Source organism: Arachis duranensis, chromosome 5 (genome assembly GCF_000817695.3).
Source record: "Arachis duranensis cultivar V14167 chromosome 5, aradu.V14167.gnm2.J7QH, whole genome shotgun sequence".
NCBI lineage: Eukaryota > Viridiplantae > Streptophyta > Magnoliopsida > Fabales > Fabaceae > Arachis > Arachis duranensis.
In genome coordinates, this window is record NC_029776.3 from 20582312 (window position 1) to 20599798 (window position 17487).

At 36.9% G+C, this 17487-nt stretch overlaps 1 protein-coding gene and 1 pseudogene across 1 annotated transcript; both read right to left on the reverse strand.

The window, feature by feature from the left end:
• Nucleotides 1–1110: 1110 nt before the first annotated feature.
• Nucleotides 1111–3583, reverse strand: LOC107488667 (uncharacterized). The gene is made up of 6 exons (XM_016109427.3): nucleotides 3114–3583; nucleotides 2786–3031; nucleotides 2497–2601; nucleotides 1966–2135; nucleotides 1758–1857; nucleotides 1111–1519 (listed from the first exon to the last, which is right to left on the reverse strand). Exons 1-6 carry the CDS (start codon nucleotides 3381–3383, stop codon nucleotides 1280–1282), a joined length of 1131 nt encoding a protein of 376 aa, XP_015964913.1. The 5' UTR covers nucleotides 3384–3583; the 3' UTR covers nucleotides 1111–1279.
• Nucleotides 3584–13551: 9968 nt separating this feature from the next.
• LOC107488609 (uncharacterized) lies at nucleotides 13552–14871 on the reverse strand (annotated as a pseudogene).
• Between the last annotated feature and the right edge of the window lie 2616 nt (nucleotides 14872–17487).

Genomic DNA, 17487 nt, shown 5'->3' on the forward strand with positions numbered 1-17487 from the left:
TGTCCGAATGATAGTCTTTAACCTTTTGTCTTACATTGGGTGTTTTTCTTTTCTTTCCCTTTCTCTTTGTTAATCTACTGCATTGGAAGTTCGTTAACAAAAATAATCCTCATCCAATTACTTTCTTTTTAAGGAAAAAGCACAGTAAAGTGGAGCATCCTCAAACAAGCAAAACGTACTCAATTCCAGCATAACCTCATTCAATTTTTATATTAAGAAAGCATTTGATTATTATGAAGTGTTTAAAGTCTCACATCGAATAATATAAAGGTGGTTACTTTATGTGAGTGAACTGTTAGATAATTTGATATATTTAACAGAATTATCTAAAAATTTGAAATATCATTTTCACATGAAAATGCCTTTCTTCTAGAAATAGCCATCTAATATGAAATACTTGATGTTGTACTTAAGAGAAGTCATTCTTTTTTCTAATGGCTAACTTTAAAGATTTTGTTTTTCACTTTTCTCAAGTATTAACATTAAATTGAAAAGAAAAGAATCGAAATTACTTCTTTGCTATCCAGTTTTTTAGTTGTTAACATGCATAGTTTATTTTGTAACACATTATCATCTGATTTGCCATTAACCCGTCATAATTTGGCCTGGAGAAAAATAAGATTTCCTATGTAATGTGGTTGACGGGAAGAATGCCATATATTTTTTCAGATATTGATAAAACTTTGGTATTACACTCAATTATTGGATTTTATAGTGTTTTTTAAAATTTTGAAACAGAACAATATGCCCCCACATATTATCCCACTCTAAAATTTTGAAAAACATCATAAAATCCAATAACTAGTGTTACACCAAAGTTTCATTAATATCTAAAAAAATTAGCCGAAAAATGCAAGTGGCGCAGCGTAGCTGTATTTACCGGGAGTACAGAAATTAGAGAATGAATGAGCAGAGCGTGTAGGATGTGAGGAATTGTCCACTTCAACTCCTATTTGGCTATTTCCATCATTTCTTCTTTTTCTTCTTAATTGTCTGTCTGTGAACTTTGATTCATTATTTAATTTAAAACTGAATCTAAATGAATTCCTAATTCTTGAATGAAAATGTTTACATATTAACACACGCATTGAAACTTGGGTGAAAGTCGCATTAATCTACAAAAATCGGGGGAGCCTTGCTTCTATGACATTCATTCACCACATCTACAAGCATCTTCGTTGTTTCACTCATGCGTCTTGCTTCTACTTAAAATTGGAAACGATACATAAACAAATAGACATTTAAAATGCAGCACTAGAATTAAATTTTTTAAGCTATATCAAATGAAAAGATCTTCTATGTCTGTTAGTGGTTCGGCATTTCCGAGAGACTTATCGGGTACATTAACCACCAATTGTCCACATGCACCACTTATGTCCTGACCCATCTGCTTCCGAATTGTTGTTCGGATATTGTACGTACCTCTAAGAATTTTCTGAAATGCTGAAACTTTCTGCTCAGTAGTTGGTTTGAATTGACTCAACATACCAATAGAGTTGAAAGGTATTAAGTTCACCACCTGCGAGATAGTTGAGACAATATGCACAAGTTTATTACATAACTGGGAATGTCGATCAAGTTTAATAAAAAACAGATGCAAGGTGCAAAACAATTAGCATACACTAAGATATGAACTTGGTACCGTGATTAAAAATGCAATAGATGCCCTATTTGATTTTAATCATTAAGGGTCACTGAGTTCTTGAGAAACACCGACAGAAATATAGTATAGACGAGCTTAGATGTTCAGTGCTTACCACTTGAAATGTTTCTAGCAGTTTTCCCAATTGGTGGGCATGCTGCTCTTCATCATTGACCCCATCAAGCATTATGTACTCGATCAATATCTTCTGCTGACTATTAAGGATGAAACATGGAAGTTTCAAAACCACTGGAATTGTTCACACCTGAAGGGCCAAAAATACAGACTAGATAAAAAGAAATCACACGAATAAGTGTGATTACCTGTTTCTTTGATATTCTTGCAGTGAAGCCATCAGCTTTTGCAAAGGAAAAGCACGAGCAGCAGGCATGATCTGGCATCTGATGTCTTGTGCTGGTGCGTGCAGTGAGACTGCCAAGTTCAAACCAGGCAGATCATTATGAAGTTTGTTGATAGCATGAATGATGCCAACCTATTAAACATGCAAACATACCCTTCATAAATTCTACAATTCAAGATTTATTTTATTTATTCTTTAACGAAGAAATGACTTATAACAAGAACAGATATAAATCAAGGCATGTCCAGACTCCGACTACAAACATAATTGGTTTACGTAATTCTCAGATTTTACTCTAACATTAACCGATATGCTTATTAATGAAGAAATGCCATCACAGGGCTTTCCACTACTACTCTCAAACGAAGTTGATAGTACTAATTGTTCAGTCCATTCCATAGAATTTGCATGTAAGTAATCCCTACATGAATAAAACAGAGTTTCTGAAAGGTAGTTTAGGTCAGGAAAATAATAGGAGTAAACAATGCAATACCGTTGAGACAGTAATCCTTTTCAATGACAATTGAAACGGCAATCCAGTCATGACACGAATGGATTCTACCACAGCAGAATAGTTGTTTAGAGGCTCTCCCATTCCCTGTCAGAGCCAAAAATAAGTAGTAATTGCCCTAAGAACATATATATGAAAAGAATGAACAAGGTCTTAGAATAATGTGTGCAATCATGCATCAATTCAAGTGATTAGAAAAGATTAGGCCCTGTCAATAAGAAGCAGCAAAAAAGTCCAAGCTTTTATAGACAAATAGGCAATCAGAGTATACCATGAAGACAACATTACGGATTTGTGAAAACCTAGAGGCGTGGACCAATTGCTCGACTATTTCTCCAGATGTTAAGCTACTTTTGAATCCCATGGTTCCAGTTGCACAGAACTTGCAACCCATTTTACAACCAACCTGAGATGATATGCACAAAGTTGCTCGTAGACCACCGGGACGGGGTTTACCGGCGTATTTGCCCAAACGAGTGTCATACCTCATGATCACAGCCTCTACAAAAGCGCCATTCTGATACAATAATGATTGATTTAAGAAAACAAAGCAGAAAAGTAAGATGTTATGTTAAGATGGAGGAGGAGGAGTTAGTTACATGGAGCTTGATGAGGAGCTTGGAGGTGACGTTATCGTTGGAGTGGAAGACGGAGTGGAGGGAGGAAGAGAGAGGGGGGATGGAGCGGAGAAGAGAGTAAGCCGGGGAGGGGAGAGAAGGGGCGTGGTTCTGCCAGTCCCAATCGGAGTGGTGATTAGATTTGAGGATGACGTGCTTCCAAACAAGAGGAAGGAACTTGTCAGGATCAACACCGCATTTCTCCAATTCTCTTCGCATCTCACCCGCATCGAACACCGACCGAATTCCCATTCTGCTCTTTCCTCGACTCCTCAAACCAGAGGCCCAATATTTTGCTTTGTTTCCACTCAAAAGATTGACAGTGACGGGCAGGCCACGACAGCAACGTTGCAGGCGTAGGCGACGATGCGGGTGACGGCGGCGTGGACGAAGGGAGCGACGGCAGCGTTACTCAAGGTGGATGAAGGTCGCACACTCATAGTCGCAACCTAGAGAGGCAACTCTCGAGTCTCGACAGTTTTGAAATCCGGGTCGGATTTGGGTATGGAGCTTAGGTTCCTTAGATCTGGGCCGGGTTGTTTGCCCAGATCCTGACAAAAAAAGATTGACAGTGCGGTTTGTTTGGATGCCTAAAAAAAAATATTTTTTTACTGATTTTTATTTTAAATCTTAAAAAAATAAAAAATAATTTAATATTTGGATATTTTAACAAAAATATTTTTTATTTATCAATTGTTTTTTAGTATAATAATATAAAAATATTTATTTATGTATTATGTAAATTTTTAAATAAAAAATATATTTTAAAAAATATAAAAATATGATTTCTAAAATAAAATTATTTGTCCAATAATTTTATTTTTATTAATAAAAATTTATCAAATGTACTAAAAAAATTATTTTTTTATAACTTCATGACACTTAAATAAGTGCATAATCTAATCTAAAATATTTTAAATTATTAAATAAACAAGTTTATAATAAAATAAAATGATCAATTAGTCTTTTATTTTTAAAAAAATTCAAATAATAAATTCTATTTTAAAAGAGAACAAAAAATCAGTAGAATAGAACTATGAAGGTAAATGCTACCTAATAACAAATTTTATGGAAGCAGATTCAGATAAGAATGAGTTTGTTTAGGTAATTAAGGTAAACTTTTAATAAAAGATATTTTTTGAATGATTTTTTAAAAAAAAATTTATAGAAAAACAAAAATAATTTTATGGGCAAATCACATAAGTAAACCAATGGGAGCAGAATATTACACAAATCGGCCAAACCAAAAATTGGTTCATGAATCAATCAAATTACGTCTCTATGTAGTTCGAATAAAGTAAATTCGAACTCAAATCATATGTAATTCGAATCACCTAGATTCGAAATACACACACGCACACACTCACTAATTCGAATAAAGTTGATTCGAATTACACTTTAACCATTTGCACGAAACCCTAAGTAGTTCGAATCAGGTTGATTCGAATTACTCAAATTTTGCCCCTAGTAGTAATTTGAATGAGGCTGTTTCGAATTACACTGGATTCAGCTATAAAAGGAGTTCGAACCCACCTCATTCGAACTACTTCTCCATTCTCATACCCCACCAAATCTCAGAGAAAACGACCCAGATTCGCTCCGACAAAGACTCGAGCAGAATACTTAGCCGATGGGGGACGATCCGGAAAGACTATATCGTTTGGATGGAGTTGCTCATATAGCCGGGGGTCATCAATGACGAGGTTAGTAGATAGAAAATTTTTTTGCTAGTAGTTTATTTTAGTTGTTTTGTATGTGGTTTATTCTAGTGGTTTTGCATGCGGCTCAATTTAGTTGTTTTGCTTGTGGTTTTGTTGGTGGTTTATGCTAGTGGTTTAGGAGCGTGGTATTGCGAGTGGTTTAATTTAGTGGTTTTGCATGCGGTTTTGTTAGTGGTTTATGTTAGCGGTTATTGTTAGTGGTATTGCAAGCGGTTTATTTTAGTGGTTTTACACCTTATTTATCTTGGCGACTTATGTTAGTGGTTTATGTTAGTGGTATTAAAAGTGGTTTATTTAGTGCTTTTGCATGCGGTTTTGTTAGCGATTTATGTTAGTGGTATTGCAAGTGATTTATCTTAGTGGTTTTGTATGCGGTTTTATTAGTGGTTTATGTTAGCGGTTTATGTTAGTGGTATTGGAAGTGGTTTATTCAGTGGTTTTGCATGCGGTTTATCTTATTGGTTTTGCATGTGGTCTTCCTAAGTGGTTTTGCATGGGGTTTATGTTAGTGGTTTATGTTAGCGGTTTATGCATGCGGTTTTGCTAGTGGTTTATGATATTGGTTTTGCATGTTGTTTTTGTTAGTGGTTTCCATATGTGGTTTATGTTGTTAGTGGTTTCTATTAGCGGTTTTGTAAGTGGTTCTAATTATGCGGTCCATCTTATGCGTAGCCCCAGCGATGCATCTCGAGCATGCGGCGGCAGCAGGGCATGTGACTAGATGAGAGGTACGTTCCGTACTTGCAGATGGACGGATTATACCATCTTGCGAGACTGAACGATAGATGGTTTCCGATTGGATGAGCCCCTTGTCAGTGCCTTCGTCGAGCGGTGGCATCCTGAGACGCACACATTTTACATGCCATTCGGAGAGTGCACGATCACACTACAAGACGTGGCGTACCAGTTGGGGTTGCCAGTCGACGGACGTTATATCAGTGGTTGCCTGACAGATTTCCAGATATACATCCAGGGTGGCCGTCCAGCTTGGGTGTGGTTCCAGGAGTTGCTTGGTGTGTTACCTCCTGTGAACCAAATTCAGAATTCGCAGGGAACTGCACCTGGTTCCAGGAGACCTTTGGAAAGTGCCCCGCGGGAGCCGATGAGGAGACAGTGAGGCGCTTTGCTCGTGCCTATATCATGATGTTGTTGGGCACTCAGCTGTTTGTCGACAAGTCTGGCAACCATATTCACATTAGATGGCTACCCTACGTGGCTAGGCTTGAGGAGATGGGTGGCTACAGTTGGGGATCGGCAGCACTAGCATAGTTGTACCGGTGCATGTGCCGAGTGGCCAACAGACATGTGGTGAAGTTAGCTGGCCCGTTACAATTACTTCAGTCTTAGATCTTTTGGTGCTTTCCTGGGTTTAGGCCTGCTAGGTATGATACATTCAGCTGGCCCTTGGCCTCGAGGTAATGTTCTCGGACTTGTCTATTTCAAGTTAAATTATTTAATTCCCTGTCCGCTTATAATGTTATACTATTTTGTCACACTTTTGACCGATGTGAGATGCAAGTGGTCAGGTCACAATCCTTCCGGTAGCGAGAAGGGACCTAGAGTGTAGATGTGGAGGCTGAGGATAGACATGTTACAAGCTAGGGATGTGAGTATACTAACCGCCAATGTTTAGTTATTTAAGCTTTCAGACTTCGGATCACGATTTGGCCTAACAATGTTGATATGTTTTTGCAGTTCATCTGGATGCCCTATAGCTCCCCCGACGTCCTTCAGGTTGTACATCTGGAGGTGTTGGAGCCTCGTCATACGGCGTTATGGCGGTGTGTGACAGCACTTACATATTTTACCGTGATAGAGTAGCATCAGATTGATAGGGTCTTACCGCAATTCGGCGGAGTCCACCCCCGCCCCCAGCCCGCCCTGAACATCGACTTCTTGAATACTCAATTCGGTTCGCCCACTCACACATGGCAGGGTCTTCAGACCGTAAAATATCAAACCAGTAATCAAACTTCACCTCGGTCTTAGCATACGCTGCATTCACAAGAAGCCTCCTTCCATCCTTGCCCTTGAAGGTCAGGGCAAAATTTGCTGCCACATGTCGAATGCAGAATGCACGGTAGGCAGCTGGAGGTAGCCATCCTCCGTTCGGAGCCTCAAGCACGGCCTTGATGCCGTTATCTGCATTCTCACCCTCAACTAGTGCGAATGCAACAGGCAGAATGTTGGAGTCCCCGTCCTGTGCAATGGCGACGAGCAATGTTCCCCCATACTTGCCATACAGATGGGTGCCGTCAATACTAACCAACGGCTTGCAATGACAGAATGCCTTGATACATGGTGGAAACGTCCAGAACAGTCGGTGAAAATAAGCTTGCGACTCGTCCACCTGTCCCCCAACTTAAACAGGGCTCGTCCTAAGGACTGCAACAGTGCCAGGCATCGTCAACTGAACTCCTAACACCCACCTAGGGAGCTCGTTATACAACTCATCCTAATCACCATAGATGAGGGCAACGGCCTTCTGCTTCACCAACCAGACCCTCCTGTACGTCGGCCTAAACCCAAAGTGTGCGGTCGTGGCATTTAGGAGCACCTTGATGCTGACGGATGCATCAGCCCTAACCATTGGCATAATGAATGCCGAGATCACATGATAATCCAAACTCCTGTGGTCGCTGGAGATGGAGGTCGCGGGACACGTATGTGGTCCGTTGTACCGTTTGACCTCCCAAATGCCCTTGTGCTACCGAAGACTAAGTCGAATCAACCATGTGCACCCATTCCCAAACTCAGAACACTTCCCAACATACTGGCGATAGTCAGACTCCACCACCTTGTACTGTACTCCGCGTCGGATGCTGTAAGTCTTGACAGTTAACACGGCCTCGTCTTTATCCTGAAATTGCTGACGAACCTGAAACTCTGTTAGACCTGTAGACCCTTCTGCATCTCTAGTGCCAAATCCAGCAGGCTCCCCAGGAACCCCCTCCTGCCTCATGGCATCCAAGTCAAAAGATGAAAAATGTGGAGGGTACTGCTGTGTGCCAGAGCTAGAACCACCTCCCACCCCAGCAGGCTCACTCACTCCAATATCATCGCCACTGTCATCAACAATGATATCTGGCTCCACATCATCGTCCTCTGGATCATCCAACAATCCATCTCCAACCCCAGCCGATGCAACACACTGTAAAGAGGTTGGCATAAAATCCCCTATTCCAACTTCGCTGCCTACACTGCCGTTGAGATCAACAGCGAATGAAGGGGAGGCGACAGACTGGACCGGAGGTTCGTACACAGGGACGGACGAAGATGCACTGGCAAGTCTGGAGCTAGAACCGGCTACCGTGCCTATAGTGGGGGTATTCCAGTTCGAACCCCCCGAGCTGGATACCACATCAACCAACTTTGCCAATAGCTCTGGTGTCCTCACTTCGGGAAACTGTTGGCGACAATAAAACATGACCTACAAGTCCTCATCACTCCCGATCGTGAAACAATCATACTTCACGATTTCTTGGAGCACCGAGATTGGAATGCGATAGAAAAATTTCTTAACCCGTTTCACACCTTCCAGACCTAGTTTTTGCAGTACAGAATTAACAAGGTCATCATAACTCGTCGTAGGCCTCATGAAAATACTGAGAAGATCCTTATCAGTGAACTTCACATCGGATCGTGTTTTCCTCTTAATCGATCCTCTGTGGTGAACCAAGACTACAAAACTCTCCTCACTAGCCATTTTCCTCCTCTAATGAGATCAATTCACGTTCACACCATATATATACACCTCTGGTCCTTTATAATTTAAAGCAGCTTACATCGAACTATACTTGGTGTACTTCGAACAAACCTATTTCGAATTACATGGGATTGCGTGTTGGGGAGTAATTCGAATCAGGTGTAATTTGAATCAACCTGATTCGAATTATTGTTAGTGTGTAATTCGAAACAGGTTACTTCGAATTATATTTGTTGGTGACTCAGTGTGTAATTCGAAGCAACTTGTTTCGAATTATATGTAAATTGAGTTTGAACTTAGCTGATTCGAACTACATATAAACGTGGTTTGGTTGATTCATGAACCAGAATCTGCTTTAGCTGATTTCTGTAAAAAAATTGCTCACCTTGACTTATTTAAGTTTTTTATCCTAATTTTATATTTAGATATCTCATACAAAAATATATTTTTATCTATTAATTATGTTTGAGTATAATAATATAAAAATATTTTTTTATTTTTTAATTATTATTATATAAAAAATATATTTTTTTTAAAAATCCTTTAAAAATATTATAAATTATAACTTTAAAAAATATCTTTTATTATTTTAATATTTTTATTTTTACTATTAAAAATTTACTAAATATATTAAAATTTAATGATATCCAAATAATCACGCTCTCCTATACATGGAGAAAGAGAGATTGCAAATGGGGATAGTTTAGAAAGTGGATTCTGGAACAAGCATCGCCAAGAACCTTGGCTGCCAAAAAAAAAAGAGGACATAAGGTGTAAGAGACATCACATCAGCACATAAATCTCATACAACATGTTGCACAGCTGATAAAAGAAAATCCAACTTTCCAAGAACTTCGGATGAACAAATAATAATATCCACCTCTAATTAGGACGATGCAGAAGAAATTCTCAACATTCTATTAACCACTCAGCCTTCCGAAGGTTATCTAATGTGGGCACCAGGACCAAAGAGACCCTTCACAGTCAAAAGCGCATTCAAACTGTGGTTGAATGTACTAGCAAACATCACTCTAGGAAGCTCAACATATCAATCATAAAATCATCCAAAAAAAAAAAAGTTGAAACGCTTGTGGAAAAAACTATTGAAGATGAGCATATAACAAAAAAAACAAGGATCATTTTGTGCAGGTTAATCAGAAAAGAGTAATAATTTAAAGTTCTAATTCATCTTCTTAATTATCCTTCTAATAAGAATTAGTCAACACATTCTCAGTAAAACAGTGGGTGACGCCCCCAGAACTCCAGAAGGATCAATGAAGATCCCAGAAAAATCAATAAAGATTAACACTGATTTTACAGATTTTGAAAAAACAAAACCGATATGGACTTGGGAAAGCAGTTCAGGACCATGAAGGGTAGGTAGACCATCATGGCTTAAAGTCAACAATGCTTGGGGTCAATTTCACCTTTGGAAGGAAGACTTAAGCGACTTATTGGGATATCCAGATAGCAAGGAATGAAGGATAGGAGCATAGCATATGTAGCTGAGATAGAAAGAAATAGTTTGAGCAGCATTATTGCATTTAACTCTTTTCAGCGTAATTTTATTCTCAAGATGTGTAATACAGTTGCTAATCACACTGCTAGACTAGCTTCAAATGTAATAGGAACCTAGGATTGCTTAGATAACCTTGATGTTGTACATTTTAATGTATTGGACATTTCTTATGTTTAATCATATTCTCCCGGCTCTGTTGTCTTGATGCCATTTTCAGTTCCAAGTTTTTATCATTCAATAAATCAATGTTTGACAAATAAGTATTACATTTACATGTATATTTTCGCGTGTAAAGGAAATAGAAAGTCACCCAATTGCTCCACTAATGAAACAAAAAGCATTTGATGCAGCAGACCAAAGCAAGTGGTGTTGTTTACGGTTGATTCTGTAGGAATTACATTACAAATGATAGTAGCTCCTCATCATGTTAAACCAATCAATAAAATGAAAGAATACACATTCTATATATATAGAATTTGACCCAAAAAGAAAAGGAAAATCAAATAGAATTACTTTGTTGGACTCAGCACATCACGAGGAGGAGGATTGAGGGTATCGTTTGCGAATATTGTTGAGAGGATGATGATATTGAGAAGCATTGGGGGCATCATTGGGAATAGAAGCAAGGGGTGTCCCTTTGCTTCTGCCTCTCGGGGTGGCCACAGCAAGAGTGTGATTATGAGGCTGCTGACCCCAAAACTCAGAGCTGCCGAAGGAATCCGATCCCAAAAGTAAACGGTAACTGTCTGAACGGCTCAAGCTCCGTTTAGGCTTCTGTTTCTTATCCCTGATGGCATCAATGATATAAGGAATCAAACCTTCCATTGCTTGATTTTCCTTTGCTTAATCTTTCTCCCGTGCTCACACTATGTAACCTTTTGTTCGATGTTGGTTTTTGACCTTCCACACACACACACATATCTATTTATGCTGCTATGATGATGGCCCACGCTTCATTGTCTTTTTTGTGATAGCTAGCAAAGCCCCAAGAGTCGTTGAAGCTTCGTGCGTGATTCAACAGGGCCTTTGACTTTTTTGCTGGCGGCCATGGCATGATGACAAGTCAGTAAGATCAAGCTAAACAGCTCATGGGTCATGGCCACTTTCAAAAACGTGCCCATCTCTATTTCACAAACAAACAAAGAAACAAGCACAGGGCTCCAAACTTGACTACAATTATTTGTGCACAAGTTGTATCCTTAAGTTAAAAAAAGTTATAAGAATCACGCACGTGAGTTTTACCCAGCTTCGCCAAACTAACGATTCTTCTCATATTTACTATCTTATATTTGGTAACTAATTTCCTCCATAGCATGCCAATTTCGATGTACGAGGGGCGCACATTTGTTTCTTACTAAGTTATTCACCTTGTTATTATTTATGACCTTGTTATGGTGTTCATTTTCAGTATTGGGTGGCAATAGTTTAATACAAAGTATGTACCGTTGAAATTTAAAACAGATCATCGATTATTACGTTTGAATTGATGACGGGGCTTCAAAATTCCTCGGTTGAACATTTTAACAACAGCTCCAAGAGGTTGAATGTTAGTGTTCCTTAACTCAGATTAATTAAAAAAAAATCATAAAACTCCCTCCCATGTGTATAGATCCATCTTATTAGAGAAGCGTCCCTAGTGCTAGTTTAATTTGCGCCCGTACGGTTAGAAATCCTGCTCTTTAGATAACGGAAAACCTTTTGGCTAAAAAAAATGAAGCAATAGTATTTAGTATATATCTGTGATCTTATCAGAGATAGATGAATCGAAAAGCACGTTAGTTTATCTTCAAATAAAATTGGATTGGCCATATCAAACTTGTAACATACTAATATGAAGTGAAACAATTGGTAGTTGTTATGAACTGTAACGAAAAAACTAAAATGGGGAAATGGTGCAGTGTTACTAATTAATTAGTATAATACTATAATTAAGGTGAAAATATGGTATTATGACACATACACTTCCAAGCAATAGGATAGTATTCATTCTGTTGCATTGTCAATGTTTTGATTGAGACCTCGACTCGGACGCAAGGCCTGCATTGGTTGCACTTTGAATGACATGTAGCCGGAATTGACCCCCACCTTGGTTTTGCCCCACCAACAACGCTTCCCTGAAAGTGGATTATTTTTAAATTTACCGAGCAAGAAACAGACACACAATAAACTAAGTGTAAATAATAATAATTAGAACTTTCATGTATAAAAAATCAACTATCAAAAATCAGTCATTAGTATAAAATATATATTAAAAAAAATTATATATTAAAAATAAATTAAACAATATATATTTATATATGAATATATTCGGACTAATTTTAATTCACATAACATGTTTTATAGGAAATAGGAGGAAACGCACGGGTGCGGGAGCGAGTGAAGGAGAAGGAGAGGAAGGTAGAACTCGGCAATGGATCAAGCAGGTGGCATGGGTAAGGATGAGGAGGACGACAAGAAAAGCTTTAGATTGTGGTTGTCGTGTTTGCTCCATGTAGGAGACAAGTATAATTGTGTAAGAGTAAGATCTTGTTTCTTGTTATTATTGGAATATCACTGTATGTTATATTATGCAGTACAGTAAGTTTCATAGAAATGTTAGTATTAGAAAATAAAGTTTATATTGTTTTTATATATTTGTTATTTATACTAATAAAAGGAAAAATTGTATTTTTTTTTAATTTCTATTAGTTATTTTTAATATTAAAAATAAAAAAATATATAAAAGAAATATACACAAAAATAATCACAAGAAATGTACACAAATTTTTATTTTTTATTATTAATTTATTATAGGAGCAGTTGAAACTTGATTGATTTTCTGCAAATGAAATGGTCAAGATGCAATCATCTGGTCATTATCCACACATACAGAATCACACATTGTGGTTGCAGAGGAGACCATTCAAGCTAAGTCATCACGTCACGGTCCCTTCAATATCAAAATTTGGCCTGCTGGATCGAACTTTCTGATGCAATTTATGATGTGATCTTACAGTCTTTCACATGCAAGGCCAACTCCCATGTTTACAAGGTCAAGTATATTTTTTAAAAATGATAGAAATCAATTTCATATGGAATCAAGGTAAAAGTGGAGTAGCTTAGTTGGTTATAAGACCATCCAGTAGGAACTCATCCTACTTCCTATTTATGGTCCACCTGTCATAAAAAGTAACTCCACGTCAGTTTCTGCGTCATAAATAGTAAATAGGAACTCAAAACATCTCTCTCTTCTCCATTAGGAGGAACTAACTTTAGTCCCTATTGTGGTCCCACTTAATTAATTAATTAAAATACTTAAAATTAATGTAATTAATTTTTTTAATAATATAATTTAAATTTATAAATTTATAAATAATTCACTATTAAAAGATATTAATATTAAATAAATTCATATATAATAATAATACACAATATATAATTCGGGGTTACACTAATTTGTAAAATTACTTAATACATAAAAAACATAATTAAGTTTTATAGTTGACGACAAGCATTGTGAAATTGACATATGTGTTCAATCAAGTCCTCTTTTAATTGTCTATGCTGATGCCTATTTCGAAGTTAGGCATTTCTTTGGAGAAATTGATGGTATGGTGCGAAATCTTCTTCTCCCAGCTGAGGTTGTGATAAGCCATTTTCGACATCATCATACTCTAAGCCCTGAGCAAAAATTCCTGCATAAGTGTCTCTTTCATCCTCAACAATCATATTATGCAATATAATACAAGCTCTCATTATGTTGGCAAGCTTCTTCTTTTCCCAAAAACGAGCTGGACCACGTATAATTGCAAAGCGTGCTTGCAACACTCCGAATGCTCGCTCCACATCTTTTCTTTGCCCTTCTTGGTATTGTGCAAATAACTTGCGTTTCTCCCTTTGTGGCTTTGAGATTGATTTGACAAATGTGGCCCATTCAGGATAAATACCATCTGCTAAATAGTATCTCATAGTATAATTATTACCATTAATAGTGTAATTTACCTCCGGAGCACGGTCATTTAGAATATCATCGAATACTGGAGAACGATCTAACACGTTGATATCGTTATTTGAACCAGAAACTCCAAAGAATGCATGCCATATCCAAAGGTCTGAAGATGCTACAACCTCAAGCACTATGGTTGCAACCCCACGATAACCACTCATGTACATACCTTTCCACGCCTTTGGACAATTTTTCCATTGCCAATGTATGCAGTCAATGCTACCCAACATGCCAGGGAAGCCACGACCCTCCGCCATTTGTAGCAGGCGTTGTACGTCATTTGATTTGGGTTTTCGCAAGTATTCATCCTCGAACACCGAAATGACACCTTCAACAAATTTTTCCAAGCATTCAAATGTAATGCTCTCGCCTATGCGCACATAATCATCAATAGCATCAGCTCCTACGCCATATGCTAACATTCGTATCGCAGCTGTACATTTCTGGAGTGGTGACAAGCCTCTTCTTCCAGTTGCATCAACCCTCTGTTGGAAATACGGATAGACGTTTGAGAGAGCGTCTACTATCCGAAGGAACACCTGTCTTCTCATTCGAAATCTCCGTCGAAAAATTTCAGCATTATACACCAGTTCATCTGCAAAGTAATCTTGATAAAGGCGATCATGTCCTGCTTCTCGATCTCTGTTGATCCATCTACGAGTAATTGGGATAGGGCTTCTATCAATATCTTCTTCTTCTGAATCTTGGAGTAAACACTCATCGATCCAATTATCTATGACTGTGTTATCTTGCCGTCTTCTTTTGCCATACAAAGCCTCATTAAACATATCATCAAAATTTCTAGCCATATTTAGAAATATAATTTTTAGTTCTCTTTCGAGGTGAGAAACAAAAGTTGAAGTGGAGTTGCAGAGTTATTGATAGTTGATATTTATAAGTGTGTCTGCAATAAGTACCTTAACGGCTAGTTTTGTACTCCCTTTCCTTGGCCATCCTTTCCATTTCCCTTTCTTTTGCTTTTATCTCCATTTCTTTAATATACCTCTGAGTTTGTAATTTTTTTTCTTTCATTGCTGCTTGAACTTATAATTCTTGTTCTTTTATTACCGCTTGAATTTGTAACTCCTTCTCTTTGATTGCCATAATCTTTGCTCTATGTTCCTTCTCCTCTTCTCTTTCTTTTTCTCTATCCATTAGTTCCTTTTCTCTAACATTCTTAATATCTTCCAAGAGAGATAATTTTTTGACAACCGATGATTTTCTTTCGCTAAAATCTTTAGACATCTGTGCTTTTCCCTTACCTTTTCACTTGCTCTTCTTTGATCCTTGTGGGCGAACAGGAGAATCCACACTGGGTTCGTCAGCCAACGGTATTTCTGGGTTTGATGAGGATGAGTATGCTCCAGTTGCACTAACATTGGTTCTCTTTGAGCTGCCACTCTGTGTAGGTAGTTGGCTTCTCCATTTTTGCTCCAACCGAAGCATGTTCCAATGCCTCTCAAAAGTGAATCTTTTTACCATAATTTGTGGAATAAAGTTTATAAGCCAACTCCTTTATATCATCAGCGTTCGAACCACTCCTTATGTTTCGACTAGCTTGATCGTAACAACTAGTAAATTGTGCAACAGCCTTGTTGATCTTATACCATCGTTTCTTACATGCAACTACCCCCCTTGTCATGTTGGAGCAAAATTCTACACAGTAGTTATGAATTCAACTCCAAAATATTTTTTCCTTTTGATCGGTACCAACTATAGGGTCAGTTGAAACATTTAACCATGCACTGATCAGCATCTCATCCTCTTTCCAATGCCAGTGTTGAATACTATCTTACCTCTGATCTTCAATATCATCATCATTGAGGTCGATAGCATCTAATCCACGAGGATTGGCAAAATCTGAATATTACGAATTTGGACTAGATTGTATAGGAGTCTGAGAGGATGGGTTAGAAGAGCCACCAACACTAGATGAGTTATGTCTTGATGCACTAAATTGAGTTGGAAATGGCAAAGAAGTTGGAGTAACATTTCCAATAGAGGGGTTAAATATGGATGAAAATGGACAATGGGGTGTTTGTGAATTTTGATTTTGCGGTTGGAATATAGGAAATTGATTATTATAAGGAGTTTGAAAATTGAAATTAGAGAGATTTTGTGGATTTGGATTTTGAAATGTATTTGGTAGTATGAAGTCTTGATTTGGAACTTGAGAGTTTGAGATTTGAGATTGTTGGGTATTTGGAATTTGAGGAAAGTTTTGTAAGTAATTGAAGAAAGAGTTGAGTTGGTTTGGATCCATTTTTTCGAACAAAAAATAATAGTAGAAGAATTTTGATTTTGTAAACTTGGAAGAAGATGAAGAAGAGTAGTAGAGAGTGTGAGAATACAAGTGTATCTAAGTGGTATATATAGAGTAACAAAATATTAATTTATTAATAATAACGGTAACATAGTAACGGCTAGTTTCTAACGGCTATTTTTACAACGGCTAGTTTTGATAATTATTTAATTTATTTAATTATTATAATTATTAATAAATTATTAATTAAATAAGAATATCAATATTTAATATAATTAATTATTATAATTATTATTACATTAATTATTATTTAATTATTTAATATAAATAATTATTATAATTATTACTAAATTAATTATTATTTATTTGTTTAATATAATTATTTATTTAAATAATAACTTGCCACTTGGCAAGTTATTATTGGCTTGCCAAAGTCCCTGCTCAGAGGGCCTGGCTCTCCTAGAAATATGTGTGGGGACCTTCACTTGGTTTGCTCCAATGGTTGGGACTTGCTGGTATCAGAAAAAAGTAAAATTGGGTCTCTCCATTAGACTTGCTCTAACGTGTCCACGTCTTGGAAGTAAAGTATATTTTTTTGTTTTTAAGTTTGTGATTTTTTAAATATTATTAATTTTTACAAAATTAAATAAAACTAAATATTAGGAATATTTTTACAAAATTATCTCTTAACATTAATTTCGTGTAAAATGTTAGAGATAAAATTAAAAATTTTTAAGGATAATTTTGGCATAAATAAAAAATATTAGAGACAAAATTAAATTAATTGAAAATATTAGGAATAAAATTGAATGAAACTAAACATTAGAGATATTTAAAAAATAAAAAAAATATTAGGAACAAATAATATATTTTACCCAACGTTTTCGTATTTGTTATCTGATTGACTTGTTAAACAATAATTACATATTGCTTTTTCATAATCTAATATATGCAGAGTTAAGTCTCAAAGTGGTTTCTGAAATTACACTCGAGACTCAAAGTAATCTCTAAAGTTAATAGTTATTCAATTTTATTCTCAAAGTTGCACTCTAAAACTCATAGTAATCCTTAGTTTTCGTTCATCATTGGCCATCGAAAAGCTGAGATAGACTCATTCCTGTCACGCTGGCACTGTGATGACTAGCTAATGTGGCAAAGAAAA

Excerpts from the sequence above, each read along its gene's own strand:
- LOC107488667 (XM_016109427.3), bottom strand. The coding sequence starts at position 3,383 with ATGGGAATTCGGTCGGTGTTCGATGCGGGTGAGATGCGAAGAGAATTG. Across the intron at positions 3,032-3,113 it reads AGCTCCTCATCAAGCTCCAT|AATGGCGCTTTTGTAGAGGC; the intron begins GTAACTAACTCC and ends TTATTGTATCAG. Across the intron at positions 1,520-1,757 it reads TGCTAGAAACATTTCAAGTG|GTGGTGAACTTAATACCTTT; the intron begins GTAAGCACTGAA and ends ACTATCTCGCAG.